Source organism: Physcomitrium patens, chromosome 8, assembly GCF_059467195.1.
Source record: "Physcomitrium patens ecotype Gransden chromosome 8, ASM5946719v1, whole genome shotgun sequence".
NCBI classification, from domain to species: Eukaryota; Viridiplantae; Streptophyta; class Bryopsida; order Funariales; family Funariaceae; genus Physcomitrium; species Physcomitrium patens.
In genome coordinates this window covers 15,304,007-15,330,297 of record NC_143417.1, presented here as the reverse complement: position 1 = coordinate 15,330,297, position 26,291 = coordinate 15,304,007, and the positions used below count along the sequence as shown (strand labels likewise).

Sequence of the window (26,291 nt, the reverse complement as noted above, 5' to 3'; positions counted from 1 at the left end):
TTTTATTGTTCAAAATTGGTATATTTAGTATATGTGCATATATATATATATATATATATATAAATAAATAAATAAATAAGAGAGTTGATAAAGCCACATCTCAATGTTGTTAAAGCCCTGCCCCTTGCTTTTTCATGATTGATTTTGTCCATTCTCAACTTTATCGTCCATTCCCACTTGTCCTTGTTCTCCTTCCTTGTTCTTTGTCTCCCATCCCAAACCCCCCTCCCCTTCCATCTTCATTCCCATGATAAAATCTAGTGTATGTGTCTGCACAAGTATGCCTTGTTAAGGCTGAAATGACACTTTTAGAGCATGTACTTATTTCCCTTGGCCAAGTGTGAGGTGTAAACCTATACATTGCCATGGCCTTGTGGACACCTCTTTTGTTGTTCTTCACAAAAACTTTTTTCCATTTTTTCTTTTTTTGAATGAGGTCGCATCATCCCCATCCGACTAAGCTATGAGTGTTGGTTCCACGTCTAAGCCCTTGCTAATATAAATGATCTATCTTCTCTATGGACTAGCATCACCAAAGACAACATCTTACACAACCTTTTCTCATGCTGCTTGACAACCTCTTTGCCACCACTACCCACATGAATCCCAACATGGCTAGCTGGTAGTTGATGGTTTTGGGAGTGGTTTTGTCAAATGCAAATACAATAAAATACAATTTGTCTCCCGTCTTTGGCCTCATTGCCTCCATGCCCCAGTTGCTGACAAAATTAGTCTCTTGATATTCTTTTATTTCATACACATATTCAAATGCAATCATTGTAAAACAATTAAAGGTAAACAAAAAATAATAACAGAGACATTTCTTTATATTTACTTTTTGTTATATGAAATAATAGATTGTTTTATACACATTTGTGATTGTAACTTTGACTTGTAGAAAGCCTGTACAACTGTTGATGAAGGAAGATTTCCAACTTTCTCTGCTCCTCGTGACAAATACACAATTTCCTTCTACAAAACCCCTCCAGTAATTTCAAATTCAAATGATGAACAACAAAGCTTGTGGAGAACTGCAACAACATGCTTAGCGTCTTATGCAGTGGATGCACCAACTCTAGTGTAACACGCGATTAGAATTGGAGCACGAAATTAAGCACAAGGTCCATTGCTGAACAACCACAAGATCCGTGATCACAAGGGGGGGGGGGTTGAGTGAATCCGTGGAGATTTCGCTGTGAATGTTGAGGAATCGGTTGGGCGCCACGATACGTATCATGCGCAGCGGTACACTGTCCACATAGTGACGTCTGCTTTGAATTTTTCCGCACTCCAATCACAAGAAGCCGTTTGTTCGAAATACCCACTGGCGACGATGCTCTTCGTTTTCTTCGTCGTCGCCGTTGTCGTCTTCTTCTCCCTCTTCTTCTTCTTCTTCTTCTTCTTCTACTACGAGTCAAAATCCGTATGAGCAACAGTCGTTTTGTGGGGCTAAATCAAACAACCATTCGTTGAAGTTAGCGGAATCCCCAACCAGCTCGAGTCAATAAAGCTGCCAGCAACCTCCAGGAAGGGGACACGAAACCGGTGTGAACAGAGCCAGCGGCCTCTGACCTGTACAACAAACCCCGGCTGACATGTCGCGTTACTATTCACTCATGAAAGTACCACGTGTTAAGAATCTGATTGGTCTTCATCCTTTTCACCCCCTTAAACCGTAGAACAAGCCGTGTGTTCATTCGAAAGGGGCGTACAAGGCCGTGGAAGTGGGGGAGGAGCGGCGTGTTTCCCGTTCGGCTTCGCTTCCTTTGGAGCAGTGCCTTGTGAACAAGAAGAGGTATAGTTTGATTTCCGATTATTAGTGAGGGTTAAGATTTAGTTTATGGAGGGTTACATTTTTAAAATTGGGGACTGAGGCCCTACAGTTGTAGTAGTAGCAACTGGACCAGATTCGGGAGCCAAAGTGTCCGGGCTTCGAGGAAAGGAAAGGGGAGGGAAGGAGAGCAAGCGAGGGAGGGGGCAGGGGCAGTGTGTGTGCATGCGGGAATTGTTGCGCTTGGAGGCGTTTAGCGATCGAGCGAGTCGGGGATCTGTGCGTTGGAGTGCGGGATCTCGTTGCCGAGGATCCAAGCTATTTGCCGACACCACGCTTGCGCTGTTAGGTGCGGAATTACGGCCACCGTGGGCTAAAGAAACCGACCGGATTTCCTTTTTTTTGGTAGATGTATTTTGTAATTAATCCGTTCGCCTTAATCCGTAGTGGTACAGCATTACTCTGCAGACATGGTTTGGCTTGTTCGAATGTGGTGACGAGTGTGAGGAAAGCTGAAGTTTGAGACGAGAATTGGGAGGTCTTGGTTTAGGACGCAATGGAAGTGTGATTGGAATAGGGGGTGATCTTGTTGAGGTGAGTGAGCGTGTGAGTGTGTGTGCGTATGTGAGTTTGAATACTTGTTGGAATTATGCGGTGGTTGAGGTGGAGTCGACTTCAGGCTGGTGTGTTCTTTTTTGCATTTTGGCACGATGTGTTTTTGTTGACGAAGTGGCGAGAGGAGGGGGTGTTAGTTTTGTTTTGTTTTGTTTTGTTTTTTTTTTTTTTTAATTTCTTTTCATTTTTTCTGAATAGTTTGTGGATGGGATTGAATTGAGCTTTGTGTTCCGGAAGATTTGAAACTGAGTGTGTTCTGCGTGCTTCTGCGCTTGTATGAATAGCATGTGTCGAAACTGCGGACAAGTAAGTTTCATTTTGTAATAATCCTTAACATGTAACTTAATGTGAACTTTTTAAAAAACAATTATGATTATTCTTTTCTTTGTTTTAATGCTTGAGTTTTGGTTGCGAAGCTGAAAATTGAATTAATCGTTTTTATATCTTTGTTAATCAATTCAGAAAGGTGTTACTGGTCAAGTATTCTTATGTTCTCCAGATAGAATAGGTAGCATTAGACCTTTTTATGCTCGTTGAACCACGATATCTCTCTTCTGTTTGTAGGGCGTTCTGTTGGAATCCGTTCGACGTGGATAATTTCTTCGTTTTGTGCTTTTGGGAGGATCTAGATGTCAGCGCAATGTGCTTGAAAGTTCAAAGTTTTGCTCATTTACGAACATGTTGTCTTCTGCTTAGACCTTATATTTCTGTTCACTCTGGTGTCTAATTTGATCTGAGCATGCTGCTGGACATATCGCTGGATTCTCTTCTGATTGATTTCACTTCTGAATTGTGTCTTATTTCTGTACATTGTGAGCATTTTGCAATGCAGAAATTCCAATCTTGCCTGTGCTCTGCATACATTATTTTTCAGCGAGTTAGAATGGAATTCGCATCAGGTTGATTCCACGTTTTCCTGAATTTATGGCTCATTTGCAAGCTGTGGTGATGATTGTCTCGGGGTTTCGATTCAAATTATTGTTGTGCTAATCGGAATGAATGAGTTCTGCGAATCAGCTCGAAAAAAAGTTCAGTTAAAGCGATTATAGAAATTCTCTTGGTTACACAGAGAATTGTTGAAAAATTTGTATGCATTTGTCCATGTTTGGGTCAATACTTAATATGTTCTTGGGAAGAATAATAAAGTTTTATATGCAGAAGATGTCAGACATAGATTAATTTTTCTGAATGACGATGTTTGACATCATTTTTTTCTAGAGTGGTCCGCACGAGGTACTCTTATATTCGGTATTGTAACTCGTGATGAGGTTGGCATAACGGAAGGACCTAAATGCCTTGCACATAATTCGTGGTATCATTTTCCTGTACAAATGTTGTGTTTTTGAGGATTGGTTGCGGATATAACTGGCTGCTGTGCATGCAGGTGTTCATGCAACCTTGGTGATGTACTATCTGCAAATATTTGAAAGGTTTGAACTTGAGAATTCGCCCGATCTCAGATGCTTCTAAGATTTTGACAAAGAAAGAGTAGTATATACTCTACCTTGGAAGCTATGTCGTCTCCTGGAGGAGTTCCTGGAGGATCTCCAAGGGCAATTCCTGGAGGAATTTCTTCTCCAAGAGCAATTCGTAGCAATACTTTCCATGGCCGTCGCCCATCATGGCCTCTTGCAGAGTATGTGCACAAGCCAACTTTGGCCATGGTACGTAAATGATTCTTTAAATCTGTTGGTTTTCAGATTACAGCAGGCAAAGTAAATATGATATTGGCGTGTGAATCTTGATTTTTGAATTTTAGCGGACTCTTAGATATGATTGCAGGAAATTATCATTTTTGGATTCAGATATATGAATCATGAATGCTATGGGTGGCAGCGAAGCATATTGAAGTTGCAGAGCAAATGTAGGGGCTCAGAAATTAGCCACAATGTTTTTAGTGTGTTGTTCTCATGAACTATTGAGTTGCTGTCTGAATAATGTGGCGTTATCAGTTTTAGAGGGCACAAACCTAACATTAGCATGTGCAATATTTTGAAAGGTTTTATGTCCTGACATTTCAGTGTTTTTCTTGTCTGAACAGTTGGATCACGATCCTGGGGCCCCTTCTGCACTAGCATGGCGACGCAAGCTTAACAGCCATGCTGATTTCCTGACAGAGTTTCGAGTCACCTTTATGGAAGCTGTGAGAATGGTAAGAACTCTATCATGTCAGAGCTATGGGATTTGGTTGTTGGCTTGAATTGTAATTGCGATAAAACCCTGTTTGATTACCTGCGAAGACTGTTGTTACCTTGTTGTAGAATTTTGGGATATTATTATCTCCCTTTGACTATACTCTATGGAAATATATCAGCAAGATCTGCATTTTTGGATCAACTGTTTCGCTGATTCAGATGGGTTATTATTACTGGTCTAATTTTTACAGATTGAGTTGAGGAAACATTTTTAAAATTTATAGTGATTATTAGGGTATCACATTGGAGCATGTATTGGTTATGTAAAGCATTTGCAAAATTTTGTGAATGTGCAGATAACTTTAGGAATGCGTATGTGGTTTTATGTGAAGTCAGAGCGAGCTCAAGGCCGGGTAAATTATGTTCAACCTGGTTATCATCAAACTTGTTGGCAGCGTACAGTTCTCTTTACATTGCATCAATGGCTTCTTTCTACTCATCATGTGCCATTTGTGTCAGTGTTTGTACTCTTCACTGTCAAGCAGTTTCATAAACTTCTTGCTCTCTTCTTGAATTGAAGGAAATTGATTCGTTGTGGTTCACAGTTCATGTGACACGGAAGGAATTTTCTTATTGAAGATCAATTTCTTTTTACTATCTGAAAATCCTGCAATTCACGTGATTAAGTCAAATTGTAATTGTGCGCGGTTACCTTCAATATCTTGACATATTCAAACTTCGTGCTGCAATTGCAGGCTCCTCCAATTGATCCTTTCAATCGCGAGACGAAGCCCTCTGCTTGTCATGGTGTACCGTGCGGTGGAATGGGGTCAGTGCATCCTTTTGCTCGGTGGAAGCTTTAGAAACGGCCCATTGTTGATGTGCTTTTAGCGGCAGAGTAGACAAATTTTTGGATCATTACCATTTTCGCCTACTTGTGACGGAAAGCTACAATTCTGCAGTTTTCTTTCCATCCTATTGCAAATTATCTCTTCATTCAAAACACCAAGACTCTCTCTATGTATAATCTTAAAGAAATCTGATAATGGTTGCTGATGAAGGCTGCTTTTCCATGTTAGAAGTTGCATGTTCATCGAAGTGATATTTGCCTCGTGATGCAGGGGTGGAAGTATAGGCCGTGGCTTCAGGGGGGATTTTAGAAGATGGCAGTTAATTCCTGGCGTCTGTGAGGAAGCTCCCGTGTTAGCCGATCAATTTTCGGTATTATTTATTTTTATTTTTCATATTGGACTTGTTCTTTTAGCCGATTGTGACAGCTTTTCATGAAAGTATGTAGTGTTTATCTACCGTGGTTTTCGATGCATATCTTGCTTTCATTTTTCAAAGTATTTGGGTTGGGTATGTCATGCGTACCTGCTACCAACAGGCTGCAGATGAAACATGCTCGTGAGCTCACCAATCGAATTCGATGGATTTTTGAAAGTTCAATGGCACGATGCTTGCCAGAAGGTTTTCAATGTACTGATTTCGTGATTGGTGCGTATATTATTTTGTCGGAAGTGACTTTCTTCATGATTGAAACTTCTCTCAACTCGAGCTCTTGATGTAGGTTTTTGTTAAACGTGATAAGGGCAATGGAGTTGTGAAGAAAGATGCATCTGTGCTGTACCCTGGTCGACCACAAGAACTTTCAGAGTAAGAGCTAGAAATACCAATAAAATAGTATTTTGAATTTGAGCTGTAAACTAATTTTTTTTATGTATGTGGAATCTAGAGGAGAATCGGAACATGATGAATATGTGATACCTACCTATTCTCTTTCATAGGCTCCGTAATGCTTTTTTAGATTTAATTTGATTTATATTAAGCTTGCTATTTTACGGCCATTAAGTTTGGCAAATTACTAAAAAAGTAACGCGATTGTCAAAGCTAGTCCCGTATGAACATATGAATGAAATTTATCGTTCGGAAGAAAATTAGTGATTCCAGATTTTTTTTTCTTCACCTTCCTGGTTCGCAGACACATCAATTGACCACGTAAACTATGTGTCCTTAAAGAAACAGGTGTCTATGTACGTACGCCCTGCAAAGACGATATTCTGAGATCCATTGATTCAACACTTTATGAAATTGAGTAAGGTCCTATTGGCTGGTGTTTGTTGATCTTAATTATGTTATTGAAATACTGAAGCATAATGCTTTATGTTGTGTTGACAGTACGAAAGATGATACCAGTGTATCGTCTTGGGACTGGAATCTAGATGGCCAGAACTCAACATATCATGCTCTTTTCCCCCGTGCGTGGACAATATATGAAGGTACTTACGGTATTCCTTTTGTGTCTCTTTTCTGGTTCATGTAGGAATAAGATTCACGTGCATAGTTCATTTTTGAAGTTGGATGACTCTTTAACATATTCGAGCTTGAAAGATAGTAGGAGTTTTTGATTTTCACAGATCTCTAGCCAGTAGTTCTAAATAATAATGACCTGAATCCGCGAATGTGTTCTGAAATCTCCTTACGCATTCTACACTTTGTTCATGTTTGACTTGTTGTCCAGCAAGTCAGTATATGTAGATCTGCCTGAAATGGTTAGGTATCTTGATTTGAACAGGTGAACCAGACCCAGACCTAAAAATATCGTGCCGGCAAGTTTCTCCATTTATTCCTCACAATTACGAAGAAAGTAGCTTTCCTTGTTGTGTGTTTTCTTACGTGGTGAGTATTGGTTTCGGCTTCCTGACATGAATACCCACAGATCTCTTGATTTTGTCTCTTGACTTTCCGTGTTTTAAAATTAATGGACATCATCTAATTAATCCTCATGTTTGGTTTATATCTTTTCATTCAGGTCATGAATACTGGCAAACAAGCTGCAGATGTCACCCTCCTTTTCACTTGGGCTGTAAGTGAATCGTACTATGATTTGTTTTTGGGTAGAATAAGTGCCCTGTTAAAATTCCAAAGTGCTGTATAGTAGACAAGAAGGATACAAAGTAATTGGCATATTATTACATTTTGTTATTTTGTATGTGAGGCGCATTATATTCATTATTGTTTGGCCACAGTGTTTGCTGCGTTTTGCTGATTCAAGTTATTTCTTTTCCTAAGTTTGATTGTTAACGAGTTATCGTATATTCAGCTCTAATCTGCTGCCTTCTGTGACAGAATTCTATTGGTGGAAACTCAGCTACTACTGGTGGACACTTCAATGAGCCTTTTGAGTGAGTGCAAGGGAAACCCTTGAATCTCACACCATACGGTGTTTCAAGTTTTTGTGAGAAGATCATATTACAATTTGGTTTTACACTCATTTTACATTCGTTGGAAAACATGCAGGGAGGAAGGTGGTGTGAGTGGTGTTCGTCTTCATCACAAGTATCCATCTATCTTTTGCCTTGCAAATGAATAGTTACTAAGTTGTTAATACGCTACACGTTGAATTTTAAATTTTAACAAAGATACTTGGTCTTGAATGACGCCCTAGGAAAATTTTCTACTTTAATTAATGCTTTATTTATTTTAGTCTTATGATTCTTGAGCTCAAACTTCAAAATATTACGATAGATTTATTTTTTGTATTTTTATTTATATTTTTTCCTTGGATGTTCTACTTACAACCCGCGATTTATTGATGCTAATTAGCAGGATGTTGTTGTATGCAGGACTGGTGCCAAAGGGGGCCGTCCTGTTACATTTGCCATCGCAGCAAAGGAAATGCGTGATGTGACCTTGACTACCTGTCCTTGTTTCTCGCTAGGGGGTAAAGAGGTTGAAGTTACTGCAAAAGACATGTGGACAGAAGTGAAAGAGGTAGTGTTCGATCTTTACTTGATTATTTGCCGTCATGAAAGTCTTCATATCAATTGCAAACTGTTCGAGTAAAGCTATTATAGAATCATGGCAAGGAGTTGTTAAAACAGGGAAGCAGTATGCTGTGGAACTGTCACTTACAGCATTAAATAAGTGACACAAGTAACTTATCAAGTTCGTGCAAGGAAACGTTTCTGGCTTTTCTGGCGTTTGAATATGGTATGGGTACAAAGCTTTCTTCTATTGATATGGTGCACCAACTTTAACAGAACGGAAGTTTTGATAAAGAAAATTGGAATTTTAAACCCTCTGCACCGACTCGTCAAGGTTCTGCAATTGGTGCTGCGATTGCTGCTCGTGTAGAGGTACCTCCAGGTGAAAAACGTGATGTCGTTTTCTCGTTAGCATGGGACTCTCCAGAAGTCAAGTTCTTGAAGGGCAAGTCTTACCACAGGTGGGACTTTACAGCCTATAAGTATTATATTTCTAATGTTAATTGTTTGCTCAGTCATGTCAATATCCTCCAAAACTCGTGCCTGATGTTTGAGTGATTTTGTAGACGCTACACGTCCTTCTATGGCACAGCTGGAGATGCAGCATCCAAACTGACACGTGACGCCCTCCGTGGTACGACATTGAAGTTTTCTATTGTAATGGTTTTCATTCAGTAATTTCTTTGTCTGGATTTGGTGCAATCTTTCTGAATTCCAGTCTTTGCATCTTAATTCACTGGGATGCTGTGGGTTGTGAGAATTCGTGAATTAGGAAGTTTAGGGTTGTGGTTGTCTTGTCATGAGTTTTAGATCAAATACCTTTATCCTTTATTTTGTCGAAGGCAAAAGTTCGTAGTGTATATTTTTATGGTGTTTAAATGCTTCTGAACGAGATGAAAAGACCTCTTGTGTGCACGTAGACTATCGGAAATGGGAGATAGCAATAGAAGATTGGCAGCAACCAGTACTTAAAGATGAAAAACTCCCTGAATGGTATTTCCTTTCCAGTCTATAAGATCGTTTAAATTACTCATCTCTTCCAGACCTCATTCTGATCACTGCGATCTGAATCACTGATATTCTTTTCTGTTAGGCTTATGAGCCGTAATGTGTCACAGTCGATTTCCGATTGTGATAGTCTGATCCCGCTGCAGTCAATTTTTTTAAATGATTTGTTGAAAGATTGCATCATTCTTGTGAGCTACTGTTTGTATTGCTTTATCATCTGCAACCAGAATTGCAAATCGAAATAGTCTGCTGTCTTTCTGATTTTAAGGTTACTCGTGTATGTTCCCCATGTAACTATATTCCCTCATCGTCTACTGCTTCAATGTGCTTTAGTATATTGGTCATGTGTGAAGCGAGTATGTGGGTCTGGGTATTTTCAATTAGTCTTCGAGAACTCAGTTTCAAATTTCAAAATTTTTCAGGTATCGTGTCACACTCTTCAACGAGTTGTATTACTTAGTTGCTGGTGGCACTATCTGGACCGGTAAGATCTATCAGCCATGTAACATTTCAACTCTCAGTGCAGCTCCAAAATTCGTGATTTGACATGATGCACTTCCTACCAAGTTTGCGATTTAAGGAAGTTGCAGAGTGAAGAGATACGGAGGATTGTATCATTCCTGGCATGTCGGAGATACTGCCTAGTCATATTCAGCTTAATTTCATGCATGCTTACTGAATTGTGTCCTTTATTCAGTATTTCCATCTACTTTTTGGTATGTCTATCCTACATAGAGATATCCTGTTTATTGTTTTTGCAATGAAACGCAGTGCATATAAACATTATTACTTCATGAGGTGCTGCTCCGATTGCAGATGGTTTGCCAGCGTTACAAGGACCGTCAGAGCTCTCAACTGTAACCTCCGTACATACTTCTGCTCCTTGTTCTCCCTCCAAGGAAGAGATATCCAGTGCAACAAGCTTGGAAGTCCCTTTCCCTCTGGATCTTTTGAAGGTTGGTGAAGGTATAGATGTGTACTCAGCTTCTTCCGGTCCTGACCTAAGCACAGTAAGAGAAAATGACCAAGAAGGCGAGGATACTGGTTTAAATACAGATGTTGCACCTTCAGCAGATTTTAATCCGTTTCTTCAAGGACTAGGAGATGAAGAAGTTCAATATATTTCTGAATTAGAACATGTAGCTGGATTCCCTACAAGTGAATCTTTGTTTAGCCTTAGAGATAAAGCTGAGTTGGAGTTAGCTGCCAGCCAAGAAACTGAGCGATTGCAATCCGGGGAGACTGCTGATCAAATGCAAACAGAAACGTTGGAACACCTGATATTGAAGCAAATGCAAACAGCAATGTTGGGTTCCTCCGAGGCTGGAATAGCCACAGGGCCCAGTCTACTTCAGGAGGGTGAAGAGAATGTTGGACAGTTCCTTTATCTAGAAGGTATTGAGTACATCATGTGGAATACTTATGACGTTCATTTCTATGCGTCATTTGCACTCCTTGCTCTATTTCCGAAGCTGGAACTTGCAATACAACGTGATGTCGCCGCAGCTACTCTTTCTCAGAATCCTGAAAAAGTTAAATATATGGCTGACGGGGGCGTGGGGATAAGGAAGGTGTTTGGCGCGGTTCCGCACGATCTTGGGCAACATGACCCTTGGGTTGAAGTTAATGCATACAACATCCATGACACTAGCCACTGGAAAGATCTTAATCCAAAGTTTGTTCTTCAGGTATTGTGTCAGCTGTTCTTACTTAGCATTGTAGGCTTTATTCATGTTCTTTTAGATATGTTGCACTTTTCTAGGAGAAAAACTAGATTATTTCTGACTTTTAGAATGATGTTGCTTTTTTGCTCAGGTTTACAGAGATGTGGTTGCTACAGGAGATAGACAATTTGCCAAAGCTGTTTGGCCAGCTGTATATGCAGCAATGGCGTACATGGACCAATTTGATCGGGACCGGGATGGTCTGATTGAGAACGATGGATTCCCGGATCAGACATATGATACGTGGTCTGTTCATGGTGTTAGTGCATACTGTGGAGGTTTGTGGATAGCTGCACTGCAAGCTGCGGCTGCCATGGCTGATCTTGTAGATGATAAGGATGCAGCCACTTATTTCAAAGGAAAATTTAATCAAGCTAGAGATGTTTATGAGCGAAAGCTTTGGAATGGAGAGTATTTCAACTATGACAGTGGAACAAGCAGTAACAGTAACTCAGTTCAGGTACTCACATACTTCTCTGTCGGTGCTTTGTTCTTTGGTCGCTTTTGTAGCTCTGGCTAACTTTCTTCTATTTAGTTCAAACTTGAGATACTTGAGATTATAAGTTGTTTTTATTAGTTTTTCCCCGTCGTTTTTCCGATATGGTTGTGCAGTGTGTGATAGTTTTCAACTGACTTTTACTTCACGTGTGCAGGCTGATCAACTGGCAGGCCAATGGTACGCTTGGGCATCGGGTTTGCCACCTCTTTTCGATGATTACAAAGCTCGCAGCGCATTACAGAAAGTATTTGACTTCAACGTGATGAAGGTCAAGGGTGGTAAGTGGGGAGCTGCAAACGGCATGCATCCCAATGGAAAGGTGGATGAAACTTGCATGCAATCACGTGAAATCTGGACTGGGGTAACATATGCAGCATCAGCAGCTATGATACACGAAGGAATGGTTGAGCAGGCGTTCACAGCTGCTCAGGGTGTGTTTCTAGCCGGCTGGTCTGATCTCGGGTGAGTATTTAGCCTCATCTTTTTCCGAACGTCATATATCTTGGTGATGTACTGTCCATTAAGTTGGATACATTTTGAGAAAGACAAGTTATCTTACAATTTGTGAATAGAACTATTTATCCGCACTGTGTTTTATACGATCTATATGATCTAACTCAGCTAAAAAGAAGAGCAATCTGTGATTGGGCTTATTGGGAACTCGCGGCAACCTTCATTAGTGTCTTTTGATAAAATTCTGGTCTAGCATATACACTCTTTTCGTGCTGAAACGTGTGCTTGAATTCAACTGGTATCGATAAATGCAGATATTGGTTTCAAACTCCGGAAGCATGGACAATCGATGGCTACTTCAGATCATTGGCGTACATGCGGCCGCTTGCCATCTGGGCAATGCAGTGGGCATTGTACCCCCCCAAGTCCATAGCGGAAGCTCCTCGTGTACCATCAATGGACAGGGGCTCCGCACTTGTCACCCATGATCGATTTTCCTCATTAGCTAATGCCCTCCGCAGCACATCTCTACCACAGTTAAGAAAGACTCATGACCCTGCTGGATTTGTCTTACATATAATCCTACTGGGAGGTGTAGTCCTAAGCACTATTCTTTGGCTGAAGTATGGTCCTTACAAGTCAAAGCATCTGTAAGAGTATGTAACTTTGTGATTGTACTATGGTATTTGTTAAATTCTTTAATATTCTTTCTTTTTTTCAACTGGATGCAAAAACATCCTGCTTTTGTAATATGCTGGGTTTACCAAGTGGATACACCTTATGCAGTAAAATTTGTTTCATATGGTATTTTCCTCGTACCATGTGCAAACAGGCTTGTTTCGATTTTTGATTTAGTTTTCTTTTTTGTTGATATCTCTATATAATTTCGGAGTTGATTGTGTGGTAGGTATCAACTATGGGTGATGCTCACTTCATTTGTATTGAGGTCCCTGCATTTTGTGTTGGGTGTACTTGATAATGATCTTGCGGTCAGCATGTCTGGGATCACAGAATCTGCCTGGTGTTTCCTCATTCGACTTTCTGTTTTAGTGCTTCATGCGTATAGTTGTCTTCAATGAACATCAAGTTTTCTCCCCAGCCACAACCTCTGCATCAATGTTGCTTCTTGACCTGATTTCGTACCTTCAATAATGTATCACCTCTTTGTTTTTGACTGTTTGGCTTGTGATGCTGGTCGCTATCTTCCAATTTGGTTACTCAGGTGATACACTGAACACCTTGAATACCTTGAATGTAATCAGGATTCAATAATTACTAAATTCTTGTAACACCTGTTGTGTGTTCAGTTCAACATTCATTTGCAGATAGGTCTATTCTGCATCTCCTTTGTTGAGGTATGAAGCTGCTTTAACTTAAAGCTTCATTATTATTTTCTGATTAGGCTCTGTTTTGGAAAGTTTCAAAATATCTTATTTGTGTAAGACTTCATAGATATTTGTGTCTCAGAACTAATTTATGGATCCGAGATATTTTTTGTTTGTTTATTTATTTATTTCCATTGTTAGTGAGAAATACCATCGAATGCTATGTATTTGGGTTGTCATGTTAAACTAATTTCGTGCTTTGTGACGATACAGAGAGGCCTTCTGCCGAATCGACTTGGAAACGTTATAAAATTATCTCAAATTCAGCCGTTATACAAAGTTCACATACAACAAAAGCACCCTTTTAATCAGTGCATGGGTGCTCTTTGTTACAATGAGATTAGCATCTCTTATTATATTGTAGATGTAGGTTAACTTTGGTATCATCCTTCATCACATGGTCTAATTTCTGAAACGAGTTTGTGCTCTGAGTTTGTGCTCCTGGGTCAATCTTCACTGATTATTGTTACCTTATCTGGTTTTCAATTTTGTATAAAACCTCTGTTGTAACAAAACCTTGTATTGGTCTCTGTTGATGCTTTGGTTTTTTCCCTTGAATTAGTGTTCGTTTGCAAGCGCTTGACGTTTATACTTACATGTTGATACCTGTCCACACTCTCAAAGCTTGGTTGAGTATTTCCACTAACTAATTTATTCACGTTACATCTCTTGTTCCGTTGTCTCATCGTTCAGTTCATGTTTTGGTTTGATGGTCTTTTGAAATCGGGTCAGTTCTGTCGAGGGTTGAGCTGGTCGATCTAAGAACTCAGCAGGTTTGAAAGTCCAGAGCACATCCTGTATTTTGTATTTGATTGACCATAACACAATCCTTATCAGACTTGCGCATAATTCTTGCACATAATTTGTATTGCCATAAGGGGTTTATTCTCGTGGGTATCATAATTACAAAAGTTTTCCAAAATTAATTCTCAATGGAGCAGTATTCTCCATTCACGTGTCGCTCACTGCGGCCTAAGTTAATGATTGTTCCAACTCAGTTGAATATATTGGTGCTCATGACTCCTGCGGTAATAAGATTTCGAGATTGCCAAAGCTGGGTAGATGTTTCAAATGGTAAGCTCCACCCGCGTGCACTCGTTGGATCTCTTGCTGCGTGTTAGGATCGACAAGCGGGCCCTTCACATGGCTCCAATCAAGAATTCCACCTACATGGTTCCTGATCTTGATACCGAGGTTTCTCTCAAGAATTTTCTTCGTAAAAAACCCCGACCGTCTCCCGATGGCGCTGCATCAAAAACGTCTGTCTCCAATCAGATCAGCACATCAAGCAATTACATGAATATTGAATTTAGTCTCAGATATTGCAATGCTACCGAAATTATGGTATTTATCTTGTGTAGTTCAGGATAGTGCTACCGTCAGTTTTCTTGAGGACCACTCCCTTTAGTCCACTCTATTTGCAATTAAAGCTGTGCATAGGCTGGAAGATTTGCTACGTGTAGTGCCTTGTCTCCTATATTTTCTTAATTTTACTGATGAACTTACAACCTGGGTAATGTTCATGGGGTAGTTACAGATGGAACTTGGAACCCTTACACTGCAAGCCACTGACACGCACGAAATTGTTGGCGATAACACTTTGATTTTGAAGTCCATAATTTTAAAATGAATATTGGCAAATGAGTACATAGATTGTAAAGTTTCAGCTTGCGGAGGTACAAAAACATTCTGTTGTGGCCATGAGGAGATCTGATTGTCTTGTGTGAAAATAAGACAGGAACTAGAGAAAAGGGAAAGAACCCGCCATATCTTTTTACCAGTAAGGAATGAGCTCCACTTGCTTGTATTTCTCAAGATTCTGCTCCGCTTCGATCATTGTCACTGCCCCTGGAAAGATAGAAACCTGCACACAATCCCATGTTCTGCTTGATCAGCTTGGAGACTCTCATCGCATAGAATAACAACATACCAAACTCAGATAATGGGAGAGAATAAGAGAGAAACAAACTACTCTTGAAGTTGGCACTAATTGCACACAACTTACAGATTGTTCAGCTTCGGAGCGACAGTCTACGAGAACGACAGATGCTCTCACATCCGCGCAAGGGTGAGTCAGGATCTGCAGCAGCTCTTCACTGGAAATCTCCGGCACTCCTTTAAAATTTTCCTCGCACAGCGCTCTGTAAGTCCGCAGCAGCCTTTCTCTCTTCTCCTCGTCAGTCATCTCACATACTCCCCCTTGCTGCCCAGCCTCAGTGCTCATCACAGCCATCTCTAAAACCGTCCAGAAACCAAACCTTCAATACTGAATTCACCCAAACCTCTTCGACTAAACTCTGCGGCTCTTCAGAAATGTTCAACACTTGAGACTAAGTTTTCTATGCATAATGCGGGGGATGGACTGGCGGCGACCTCTAGTCATTGAGCATTAGGTCCAGAAACAGTACTGTCAGGTCGACTGGAATGAAGCTTAAATTGCTTTCTGTGCACGGAATAAGAACATTGCCGTATTGGTCCTTGTCACTGATGTAAACCATGCATTTCTTGAGGTCACACAATGTGGACCATGTGAGGTATGACTGGAATCCTTCGAAGTGTGACTCACTGGACGTCGGTTTCTTCGTCAGACAGGATGTGATGCTGATCTGCAGCAACCCAATGTGATAGGTTGGGTTTTTGGCTAATATTATACTCTGTGAACCTTTGTTTAATTATGGAGATTCTGAAAGCAAACACAATTCTTTTGTAAGATTGTGTAAGGTTCAACAACCAAAAATGATGGCTTAGCAGGTTCTGAAGCTGGAGTAATGAATATTCAACAAAATGCAACCCATGTGATGTAATCAGATACTGGGCAGTTCAAAGTGGAAACAAAGTTCGATGATAATGACGTTTCAAGGTGTGGAAACTATTTACTTAAACATTTTACCTCAACCAAATGCCTCCATCAGGTGGTTCTAAAATAATCTATTGTTGGTAGCCAGATGCATAAAAATAAAGTGTTTCCAAAGTTATTCATCATTATCAAACATTTAACTTCTGCAAATTTAATTTTTCATTCTGAATTCCATGAAGAAGGTTATAAACCCAATTAACATTTGCATTTCATAAACAATCAATGTCTGTGTGCATGTACAATTTGCTATTTTATGCTTAGTCTCAATACTTTGGCATAATGAACATCTAACAACACCATAAAAAGTGATATGTTTTGATCATCCATGGTTTTTCTCCATGTTAATTACGTGTATTCATTTAAAAACCAATCTTTGATATATTTGTATAAATAATGTTACAAAGCCTTGAATCATTTGAAACAAATATATTATGACTAATCAAATATTTTTTTAAAAAATCTTTTATAAGAAAGTTGTGAAGGTTAGGTTTGTAATTCAGTACTATTTAGACTACAAATCTTTTTGCATGTCTTTCTGTATTTCTTACCGAAGTATCATTGTGACATGGAAGTTGGTATGGTGAACATCTTTTGAGTGTTCTAGTGAAAGCAATTTTGCTTTAGCCTGTAAGCAACGAGGAGCCTTGCTTCATCATCACATCACAATACCTGTATGTCTGAGGTTGTACAAAGGCGTTGAACAAGCCCTTTAGTGTAACTATAGGATGAAATTTTACATCAGAAAAAATTGGGGCATGGAGAGTGCTTGTACATCTCTCAAACATTTTTTCATTGTAGTTTATAGCAATAGGATTTACAAGTGGAGAGAAGACTACTTTATCCTTGTACTCATTTATTTATTCACTCATGCTACAATGGAGGTTAGTTTATGGACAACTTCTCAGCCTGAGAGGTTCAATAAGCGCAGTGTATCACCACGTGGCATCCCAGGAAGAAACTACATTTCATTCACAAAACTTAGTTCTCACAACGTTAAGAAGTTTAACGATGGATCGTGATCAGGTTACAACCAATTAAAGAGGTGGAGGAATAGAGTTAAGTCGTGTTAAGGATCACTGGCGGAAATTCATCATGTATATTAGAGAGAAACATACAATTCACACTTCACATGGCAGACCAGTTTCTATAAGAAGACAATTGTATGAAACTTACTCATCTTCCATTTCCTGATCGTGAAAATGCTGAATTCGGAAGGCAAAGTTTCTCACCATTCTGTGCCCACACATCCTTTAAAATCCATTGTTGTTTTAATCCGAGAGTGTCAAGTCCACACTCAGGTCTCTATTATGTTAAACCGACATTGTATGGTTAAACTTGTAAGATCTGGAGTACACACTGACAAGCTATAGAATCAGAGACTTAAAACCCCATTGAGAACCGGTAACTGGGTGCAGCAATACACTCTTAACATGTTAATTGGGTGCTCACCCGATGCCTCAATTCACGCCTTCAACATATAGACAATCAGCCAGCGTAACGGAGACTGGAAGTAATGGTAACCAATGGAAAGTGTCACCTAAAATGGATAATATGAATTAAAACAAAAACATCTAATACAGTATCCTCTCCATGTACACATCTAGAGCTTGTATGATTTTCTTGATGAAAGACTTTCGATCTATCCTGTACCTGAAACAAAAAACATATGTCATAAGCAATTCTGAAATAGAACAACAAAGGATTACAAACGAGATTATCAGAAAAGGAATGTGAGGAGCTTACTTAATAGCAGCCTTCCACCTTGGGCTTCTCACATCTGCTTGCTCATCTGCATGTAGAACCACAGTTGAGTATGAGCACGTGATCAATTACCAAGTCAGCCGAGTATATTTCTATCAAAACAACAAATAGAAGCTCTTAACAAAACCATGGTGGGTTCTACTGTCGCGAGAATCGTCAACTGTAAAACTTCAGAACCCATGAAATTTCAGATGATTCAGTTAATAGAAAGTCAACGATATGACATGAGGAGGAGCAGTGGCGTACTGAGCAATCGTGTGTCATCTTCTAAAGTGGTGGGGAAGTCATCAAGCAGCTGCTGGCACTCGTGTTGTAATTCACATGCAGACCGTATTTCTGTGCTGGGAATATAAGGTAAGTCCTTTTCTTCCCAGGTTGGTAGTGTGCGAGCTGCTGCGACGATTGTACCATCAATAAATGGGTCTACCTCCTCGGAAGCAGTTTCTGCAATTAGACATCAGCTTCAGTACCAATCCTCATATCAACGGAATAGCAGAAAGTGAATATCATGATTGGAGTGTTCCCCAAGTGAATTGAGTCCATACATACCATTATAGTAGTACTCATCCTTCATTCCAGCAATTTGGAAAGCAGACAAGAACGAATCTAAATGTATTTTCGAATTGCCTGAAAACCTCAGAGTATCCCAAGGATTCTGCACGGCCGAAATCGGACTCATTAGTGACACTATGCCGTTCAAGCAATCGACAGTGCTTGATTATGAATACAAGGTTTGATCCCGCTATGTGCTACCATGACCAGGGTTTGAATTATGAGATTGAAGGAACAAAATAACTGACACCTAACGCTATCAATGAGCAATCAAAACAACAGCACTTCAAAACAAAGTTCTTACCGCGGCGGTGGAGAACCCATATCGTTCCATAAATGTCGTATTTGTGCCCTGCTCCAAATAGTTGAACGTCATCTGCATAGCACGGAATACACACAAAGAATTGATTCTCTATTCCAAGGACAATTTGGGGGAAACTTTACAGCACCTGCTCAACTAAGCAGAATAACAGCCCACGGTAACAAAATATACCTCATCTCCTTGCTTGATTTCCTGACCAGCATTGATAATCACTTCCAGCATGCGATCCTTCTTCCGAAATCGATAAGAACATGTTGGCTGGACTGAGTGATTGAACATATCTGCAAAACGAGGCCAACCTAAAGTCCCAAAACTAGATGGCGAAGAGGAGAAAACTCACCAAAGTCAACAAGCTTGGTTTGATCATGAAAATATTTTGGAGATATCATTATGAGCGTGCCATATGATGCAAAATAACTATGCAGAAGACGGATTCCGATTTTGCAAAGAGAAAAGACAGACCTACCTTCACAGATAGACCTCACACAATCATGAACAAGACGATGAATTCCACATGCCAAAAGGCTCACCAGCATAAGGGATGAGCATGTTAGCGTCTTGAACAATGGTTCCTACATTCATAGGCATTGTGAAGCTACGAGACATAGCTGTTGCAAGTGCCCATCGAAAGCGCCCAGGCTCACGAGACAATCTCTTCAACTTCAATATAGAATCTGCTGGCTGAAGCACAAAAAAGCACTCTCTCCATTGAAATTATTTATTCAGGTCGAAAGAAAACCATGCCCTATTATTGTTGGAAAATTGAAATGTGCCCAGAGCTCACTAGCAGTAAACGATACATACCCAATGCTTTTCCCAAGTAGTTTCTGCTCGCTGTTGCAAGTCTCTAATTCGCTGAGCTAGTTCAGAATCTTGAAGTTCCAGCAACTCTTCCTGCAACCCACCCAGCGACGCAGTATATGTGAAGGACAATTCCAACTTGAAAGCCATGTATGCATGATAGCCAAGCTACAAATCTATTCATAGGCGATTGCGTTCAAGCTACACTGAATTCATGAATTAACCCTTAAACGCTCAGGTGATCAATTTTGTCGACTTGTATAATGCCTGACGAGTAATGTAACAACACAGCAACTACGAAACTAATGTCAACAAAATCCTTTACCTCCGAAGCCAAAAGCAGACTACTGCTATCATCAACGCTAGGCAGGTAGTCACCATACAATTGCCAAAAGTTGTCTGGAGTGTCTAGTGCCAATAAAAGCAAGCAAGCCATGCGTACATCCCAATCCTTCTGCAATCCATGTGACAAGTACAATGATTGAGATAGACCATTGAAGTCCATGTTAATGCTATAGCTTTCCCTCTACAGAAGCTAAACCATTTCAGAACAAAGTGATGCTGACCTGACACGGACATGGTTGTAGACTAGAAGTTCTAACATTGATAAAAAAATTTCACAAATTCAGCTCGTGGTTTAGAACTACACAAATCTGATGAGAGTACTTAAAACTGCAATTTTTGGTACGATAATGATTAATACGGTGTGTCTCATCAACCTCTGGGTCAGTGGAGTTGATAATTTCGAAAATTGGATGACCCATTGGTACGATGTCGGGAAAGAACATCCAAGGCAGATCTTTCCTACATGTCACCATAATCTCCATAGGGACTTCTAGAATGACCTGTGCAATTCAAATGAGAAGTTGTAAGAATTAGTAGCATAAAACTGTGTTGAGAAAACAAATGCACAAATACTAAAGCATCATTCTAGGATTGGTACGGCTTTACTCTCAAAAGTACACCAGCTTCCTCCTTAGCGGAAACAAAAGACACGGTTCGTAGACTAAATGTATGACTACTCCATAATTTGAAAAGCAACAAAGAGTTACCCAACCTAATTTCCATCCATATTCAAATTCAAGGTAAACATTACTGTAGAAACCACACAGCTTCGAAGCGGGAAATTTGAGTAATGATAAGAAGCATACTCGTGGCTTCTCAAGGTAAGGAAGGTCTTTCGCTGAATAAACGCCAATTCCATCTGGTCCTTCTCTGAACTCAATGCCATAGGCGCGCACATGACGGACATATCCAATTCTGTAGAAATCCGGTTCAAGCAGCTCCAACTACACAAATGAAGTGAGCGGTTTAGGTTAATCTTCAGTTTTCAACGTCCTTCCCACAAGAACAGGAGAAGAAAAAACCCAATAACCAACACTGAAATTCTCAATCCTCTATACTTTCGACCTTCAGGGTTTAAGATTGAGGGTTTAGGGTTTAAGTTAGAAAATACAGAAAGCAAGCTTCAACACTTTTAAAACATGCCTAACTTTTCATGTCATTGAAATTCGGCTCACTCAAGCTAAAACTAATCACAAAGAAACTAAAAGGGAACATTGCAGAGGTATTGACTTCAACGGCGTCCTGGAAGATCATAGACGCTTAAGTTCTCAGCATAAGGTTGAAAATGCTATAAGCTAGTGTGCAGGAAAAACTAAAACCAAACTTGGAATCCTTGAAGAACTGGAGAATTCAAAGGTAAAACAAAAATGAAAAAAAAAAAAAAAAAAAAAAAAAAAAGACCAATGTAATTCAGATTGCGGGTATCTGCAAGGATAAGCCAAATGCAACAACAACAGTAAAGCAGCAAGTGAACCTCATCTTTCTCGTCTGCGGTAATCAACTCCATCGTGTTGCTTGCATTAGCGGCTGGGGCGACACGGCCAGTCGCTCTGGCCTTAACTCTGCCTCCAGTAGAACCGCCATCCAGCAGAGAGACAGCACGAGTTGGCTGCAATCCCAAATCCCAACTAGGGAGGCCAAAGACAACATTCTTGCAACCCAGCCTCACAGCATTCTGACCGCCATTGCTGAGAATCTGACGTTGCACAATTCCAGCGGAGCAAGCAGCACTTCCCAGCCGAAGCCCCTGCATTGCTCCCCAGCTCCTCGATTCCCCCACTCACAAGCCCAAATCACGTCCAGAGCTCGAGGGGAAAATTGGGCTCCTCCCCGAATTCCTCAACATAAACCCCGGCACTGTGCAATTGGAAGAACCCAATGCCCAAAACACAACAAACAATGGTTCCAGACAACACCCTAATGCACAAAAACCTTGACGGGAAAGTGGCTCCGAAAGTGGATAAAGCCCGAGGAACACAAACAACTCGGTAAATTAACTTCGTTGCTGTGGCAAACAGCAACAATCGCAACCGAGATTTTGGAGAAATTCGCGACAATCCAACAGTGCGTTGGTTTACAACAAAAGGGGATAAGGCTGCGGCCTGGGGGTTGACGCCCCATGACCGTCCTGCTCCTACGACCGTGATCATGGAGGGTCTGAGACCGTCCAGTTCATATGGGCTCCTATGACCGTGTGAGTGGAAGTGGGGTTGTTTTTTATATTAGTTTTGGTGCGATGACATGGCAATCACAAAAGTTATGCCCCCTTTTTTGGCTTCATGGAGACCCATTTGAGGAATTTTCCTCGTTCCTCCTCACAAGCCTTGTGTGTCACAATATTAGTGTGTGTCCCATTTAATATTCATCCCTTTTGAATTATTTTATGATTGGGTTCGGTTTGTCACAACTTGGTTGTAGTGTCTTGAATTGCAGCACCCAAATAATATTTACATGTGTGTGTTTATGATCAAAGAGTAAAAATTAATTAACTAATTGTGTGAGTGTGTATATATATATATATATATATATGGTCATATAGGTTTGCCTCATGAATGGGATCTTGTTTGTCTCATCATCAATTCCTTTTTTATTTTTTATTTTTATTATAGTTGATTACACTTTTGGTATGATAATATTTCACAAAACTATTTTAGGCTTTTTATTCGTGACTGATGAATTTGATGTCATTGAGAGGAATACAAGAATTGGTTTCCATCCAATTCTTGGTAAATAACAAGCACAATTTTATGTCTTTCTTTAAGTTTTGTTCAAAATGCAACAACTGAGTTTTAAGATTCTATTATAAAGTCTTTTCTGTTCTTTTCTTTTCTTTTCTTTTCAGTTGTATATTTCAATATGGTACTTACAAAAACGTTCAATGAAAAATTATAATTGGACAGAAAGTGATGCAAAAATTCATGAGGTGACGTGTAAAATATATTTTTTTAAAAATCTAAGTGACATGCAAGAAGAAAGAAACCAACAAAAAAGAAAAAAGAGTCATATCATTTTAAAATAAAATTATAATCGAAAACTTTGTTAGAAATTAGTTTCACACGATATAAATCTTCACTGACATTTTCGTTTCATTTTTATATTTGATAATAAATATTATTCGTGTAGTGCACATGCTAATAAACATGAGCACATGTAAATTTCCTCTTATATTATAATTACTTAAAATGGATCCTAAATTTCATGCTTAAAGAATCATTATCATTTAATACCATTAATTTGTTTTTGAAAAAACTCTTGTTACTGTCTCAATGGTTTTAGTATTTTGATGTTTAAAGAACCAAGATCATCCTGTCGCTTTGTAAATCATGCCATAATTTTTCAGGCAACAAAATCATCAATTGACTATTACCCAATTTAGTGATTGAATGTTGTCAAACAAACAAATAAATAAAACATCAACCATTTATTTAAGTTAATAAACAATGTACATTGAAAGTGATATTTGCACAAAAATAAAGTTATTTTGGTAATTTTCAGATATTACAGCCCAAAATGAAAGTGTGAGAGAATATGTTGAAAATGAACATTAAAAAAACCACAGCAGATGATATTAAGCCAAAATTGATTGGATAATTAAAAAACAAAATTAGAGAAAATTGAGGATTTCGATTTTTTGCCTTTCAACACAGATGACAAATTTATCAAAATTTCTTGTAAAAAGTATTTCTTGTACCCAAAGAAAAGCTTATGCGAAATTTTCTTCATGAGTTAGTAATGTGGAAATATGCAAACATGGTTTAGTAATGTTCTGTTAGTATCAGCATGTTACAACTGTAATGTTCAAATATTAAACTGCAAATATTATACATAAAAATACTTAAATTGTTATTAGTTATGATAATTAATCATTACTCTTTCAGATGTTGTAATATTTAACAAGTCACATCACATTACATGAAAAGAAAAGAAAAAGAACAAAAAGTGAGAGAAAAATAAAAGAGAAAAAGGAAGAGGATATGATCTTATTTATTTGGGCTATTAATATTGTTGAGATACACAAAGAGATGATGACATTACAAGGTAGAAAGAAGCACTCCTACCATTTATGGCAAAAGAACAGAAAGAAGAAGGAGGGGCTCAATGGGGTCTCCTTTGGCACAGGCCCCTTTTGTGTGTGCAACATTTGTGAAGGAAACGTCCTTTCACACTTCCCCATCACCATGAATGTTGCCTTGCTCACACATCCCCATGGCTGTCCTACGTGGCACTCTTTATCCTACGTGGCACTCATGTCCTACGTGGCACCTCTTTACACCCTCTTCTTCTCTACTTACCAAATTGTTCTGTGAATACGTTTGCAGATTTGGAAATGTGGGATGCATTTTCCGTATCATTTAATTATGTGGATAGCAATTCTTTTTCACTTAAAAAAGAATGAAAGAAAAAGAAAAAGAAATGAATAAAAGACACACTTTTAACATTCATTTATTTACTACCTTGTGTAATTTAATCAAGGAAAAAAAACATGCAAGACTTGTGCATTTTTATTATGCATACTTACACACACACACACACACACACACACACATATATCTATATATACATATATATATATTGACATACTAATTTAGATAGAAGAATTACGTTTTTGACCACAAACATGTTTACTTGATACTCAACTGTTCATGAAACATAGATATGTGTTTTTTTGTTAATAAGTAATTGATGCATGTGGACTCGACTACAGCACATTCATTGCAAGGTACCCAAGTGTACACATAATAGTTCCCTATTGTTTAGATTATTTTAGTGTTGTTATTCCAATTTAATTAATTAGTTTAATTAGTATATTTATTTATGTATTTTCCTTACAAGAGTGAAAGTTTTGCTCCATGATTGAGCAGTAGAATTATTGTTTCAGAAGGAATCATTGCTTTGTCTTCTGCATAGTCAAGAGATGAATTATTGCTTCAGAAGAAATACTCCAGGTTATGTGATGCTACGTCCATGTGTTCATGTCAAACATTTGTCATCTTCTGTATTTCTAGATGTGAATTCTTTTATACCATTTCAAAATAAATAAGTGTGTAAAGAAATGATTATCTGGAAATGATTTACATGCTTTTTAACAAGACAAATAAAATCAAACTTTTACTCTTAATGTCTATTCAGTAAAATTATTGACTTTTGACCCTATATATATATATATATATATATGTATATATGTGTACATATGCTCTGACTTTAGTATCCTAGTAATAGAAGCTTGATATCTGCCATGGCAGAGCTAACCCTATTAACTAGCATGCCTCCTCTACATTCACTACATGATCAAGTTTTATGTTTGTGACTCATTCCTTCATTAATTAATTAATCAATATATAAATATGAATATGTATACATGATGCTTTTCTTATCTATTCTAACCAGTGGGCAGTTTGAAATCATACAAACCCATATACTTGCCTCAAATGGTGTGGAAAGCCCATGAGCACACACTGTCCAACCTGGATCAATTTTTCTATATAATCACACAATCCATTAAACAAACACCCACATAAATTCATGATACACACACGCACGCACGCGCGCACACACACACACACACATACATCTGGTGAAGGTAAATGAACACGGAGGCAACAGCACAAAGAGAGGCAGTATACATACGAAACATGGCAATAAAGAATCGCCAACAACGCAACAACAACGCAGAGAGTGACGAAGAAGCAGAAGACAAAAGAAGGGCCATGGGTGTTGTCAACGTAAAGGTTGCCGCAAAAGAGTTGGTCACCAACATCTTTGACACAAAAAAGAAGAAGAAGAAGTCGACGACGGTGGAGATGACGAAGGAGAAGAAGCAGCAAAAGAAAGTGGTGTGAATCAGAATGTGTGTGTGTGCATGTGTGTGGAGGGACCGAATTCATTCAAGAGGAGTGTCCCACCAGGGCAGGCACACGCCAAAGAGGACGTGGGGGGTGGGGGTGGGGGAATGAGTTAGTAGTAGGGGAATGAGACGAGACGGGTAGCTGACGGAGGCGACGACCCCAGACAACGTCGGAGATGCGGGGACCGAGAAGCGGAGACAGGAAAGATCTTACGGGCGAGAAGGAGCGCAACCCCACAACCACAACCACACCCACACCCACACTACTACAGTAGCTGCGCCTTCAAGCCCTCCAAAGCGTTGGTACATCTGCTCCACCTACCCTGCCTGGTCCGCCATTAAATCACCAGCCTGAAACTAATGATCCTTCTCCCACCGGCCCAAAGCCGCTCCTGCCAATCACGCTACCACCGCAATTAAAACTTGAGTGTGTGTATATCTATCTTTCTAT

General features: G+C 39.4%; 3 protein-coding genes across 4 annotated transcripts; 1 reads left to right on the top strand and 2 right to left on the bottom strand.

The window, feature by feature from the left end:
- Nucleotides 1–1,815: 1,815 nt before the first annotated feature.
- LOC112285550 (uncharacterized) lies at nt 1,816–13,872 on the top strand. Of its 2 annotated transcripts, XM_024526461.3 has the most exons (23): nt 1,816–2,120; nt 3,771–4,050; nt 4,428–4,538; nt 4,878–4,934; nt 5,277–5,350; nt 5,643–5,742; nt 6,092–6,177; nt 6,700–6,800; nt 7,097–7,200; nt 7,334–7,387; nt 7,651–7,706; nt 7,822–7,860; nt 8,148–8,295; nt 8,565–8,749; nt 8,855–8,922; nt 9,209–9,281; nt 9,719–9,780; nt 10,113–10,984; nt 11,112–11,480; nt 11,674–11,981; nt 12,287–12,508; nt 13,280–13,327; nt 13,571–13,872. In XM_024526461.3, exons 2-22 carry the CDS (start codon nt 3,901–3,903, stop codon nt 13,299–13,301), a joined length of 3,261 nt encoding a protein of 1,086 aa, XP_024382229.1. In that variant the 5' UTR covers nt 1,816–2,120; nt 3,771–3,900; the 3' UTR covers nt 13,302–13,327; nt 13,571–13,872. The 2 variants fall into 2 exon arrangements, with proteins under 2 accessions (XP_024382229.1, XP_024382228.1); XM_024526460.3 differs by lacking the exons at nt 13,280–13,327; nt 13,571–13,872 and having other exon boundaries at nt 12,287–12,815.
- A 347-nt stretch (nt 13,873–14,219) lies between these two features.
- Nucleotides 14,220–15,808, bottom strand: LOC112285551 (uncharacterized). The gene is made up of 3 exons (XM_024526462.3): nt 15,363–15,808; nt 15,136–15,221; nt 14,220–14,603 (listed from the first exon to the last, which is right to left on the bottom strand). Exons 1-3 carry the CDS (start codon nt 15,588–15,590, stop codon nt 14,372–14,374), a joined length of 546 nt encoding a protein of 181 aa, XP_024382230.1. The 5' UTR covers nt 15,591–15,808; the 3' UTR covers nt 14,220–14,371.
- A 1,797-nt stretch (nt 15,809–17,605) lies between these two features.
- LOC112285995 (protein PLASTID TRANSCRIPTIONALLY ACTIVE 14) lies at nt 17,606–22,061 on the bottom strand. Its single transcript, XM_024527453.3, has 12 exons — nt 21,470–22,061; nt 20,802–20,939; nt 20,370–20,495; nt 19,976–20,104; nt 19,654–19,743; nt 19,380–19,530; nt 19,021–19,130; nt 18,832–18,903; nt 18,525–18,630; nt 18,222–18,419; nt 17,958–18,003; nt 17,606–17,864 (listed from the first exon to the last, which is right to left on the bottom strand). The coding sequence occupies exons 1-12, from the start codon at nt 21,746–21,748 to the stop codon at nt 17,786–17,788; spliced, it is 1,524 nt and encodes a 507-aa protein (XP_024383221.1). The 5' UTR covers nt 21,749–22,061; the 3' UTR covers nt 17,606–17,785.
- Nucleotides 22,062–26,291: the final 4,230 nt, after the last annotated feature.